General features: G+C 26.5%; 1 protein-coding gene across 1 annotated transcript; it reads right to left on the bottom strand.

The window, feature by feature from the left end:
- Positions 1–395: 395 nt before the first annotated feature.
- LOC100572272 lies at positions 396–785 on the bottom strand. Its single transcript, XM_016809464.2, has 2 exons — positions 668–785; positions 396–599 (listed from the first exon to the last, which is right to left on the bottom strand). The coding sequence occupies exons 1-2, from the start codon at positions 700–702 to the stop codon at positions 452–454; spliced, it is 183 nt and encodes a 60-aa protein (XP_016664953.1). The 5' UTR covers positions 703–785; the 3' UTR covers positions 396–451.
- Between the last annotated feature and the right edge of the window lie 7 nt (positions 786–792).

The raw sequence follows: 792 nt of genomic DNA, 5'->3' as shown, positions 1-792 counted from the left end.
TAGTCTGCGTTATTTGATTCAGTTTAGTGTTTGATCTTACGATTTGACAGAAGTATTGAATTCCTTAGCACCAATTAATTACGTTTTTATTTGATAGAAAAGTACATAATATTATATTTTCATATTATATTATCTAATCATAAATACGGTATAAACATCATGGGTTAAGATATTATTTATTATACATATATCTACAACACGACGTGTTTACTACGTCGTTATCTACAACCATAATAATTAGAATAATCTTATCACATGCAGCAAAAAAAAAAATAATAGTTTCATCTGGTAATCAGCTGTATATTATCGTAGCATAATATTATGATTATTATATTCTCAGTGAATATTGTTATCAATGTTTTTTTATGATATTACTATATTAGAAACACATCGTATAATATAATATTATAATGTTTTGTTTATTAAATAAATTTATTTTTGCATATAATAATCAAATTGGTGTCTTGCTTTTGCGAGTTTCACGCTTGGGATCTCTTAGCATAGTATCGAATATTGACTGTATTGTTTGATTAAGACTGGTATTAAGCGGATGGTTGTCATTTGTATGTAATCTAATGGTAGCTTCGCTGAATTTCCATCTATAACAATTAATTAATTTTTTTTTTAAACAATAAGATAAATAAAATAAGTAAACCAATGTATTTACCTATCCTTCACCAACACATTTTCTATGTTAGACATTTTATAATGTGAGATTACATATAGATGGCTCGGCTTGTCATCAACAGGACATTTTATCGTAACCACACCATCTCCTTGTCTAAAAGTCAA

The sequence above is a fragment of the Acyrthosiphon pisum genome, unplaced genomic scaffold (genome assembly GCF_005508785.2).
Source record: "Acyrthosiphon pisum isolate AL4f unplaced genomic scaffold, pea_aphid_22Mar2018_4r6ur Scaffold_13650;HRSCAF=14293, whole genome shotgun sequence".
In the NCBI taxonomy this organism is placed as follows: domain Eukaryota; kingdom Metazoa; phylum Arthropoda; class Insecta; order Hemiptera; family Aphididae; genus Acyrthosiphon; species Acyrthosiphon pisum.
The sequence above is the reverse complement of the archived record's forward strand: the minus strand, read 5'-3'. Positions and strand labels throughout refer to the sequence as shown.

What these genes read in the sequence shown, in the direction of transcription:
- LOC100572272 (XM_016809464.2), bottom strand. Translation starts at nt 702, where the DNA reads ATGTCTAACATAGAAAATGTGTTGGTGAAGGATAG. An exon ending in AATGTGTTGGTGAAGGATAG is followed by an intron (nt 600 to 667) that starts GTAAATACATTG and finishes TAATTGTTATAG; the next exon opens with ATGGAAATTCAGCGAAGCTA.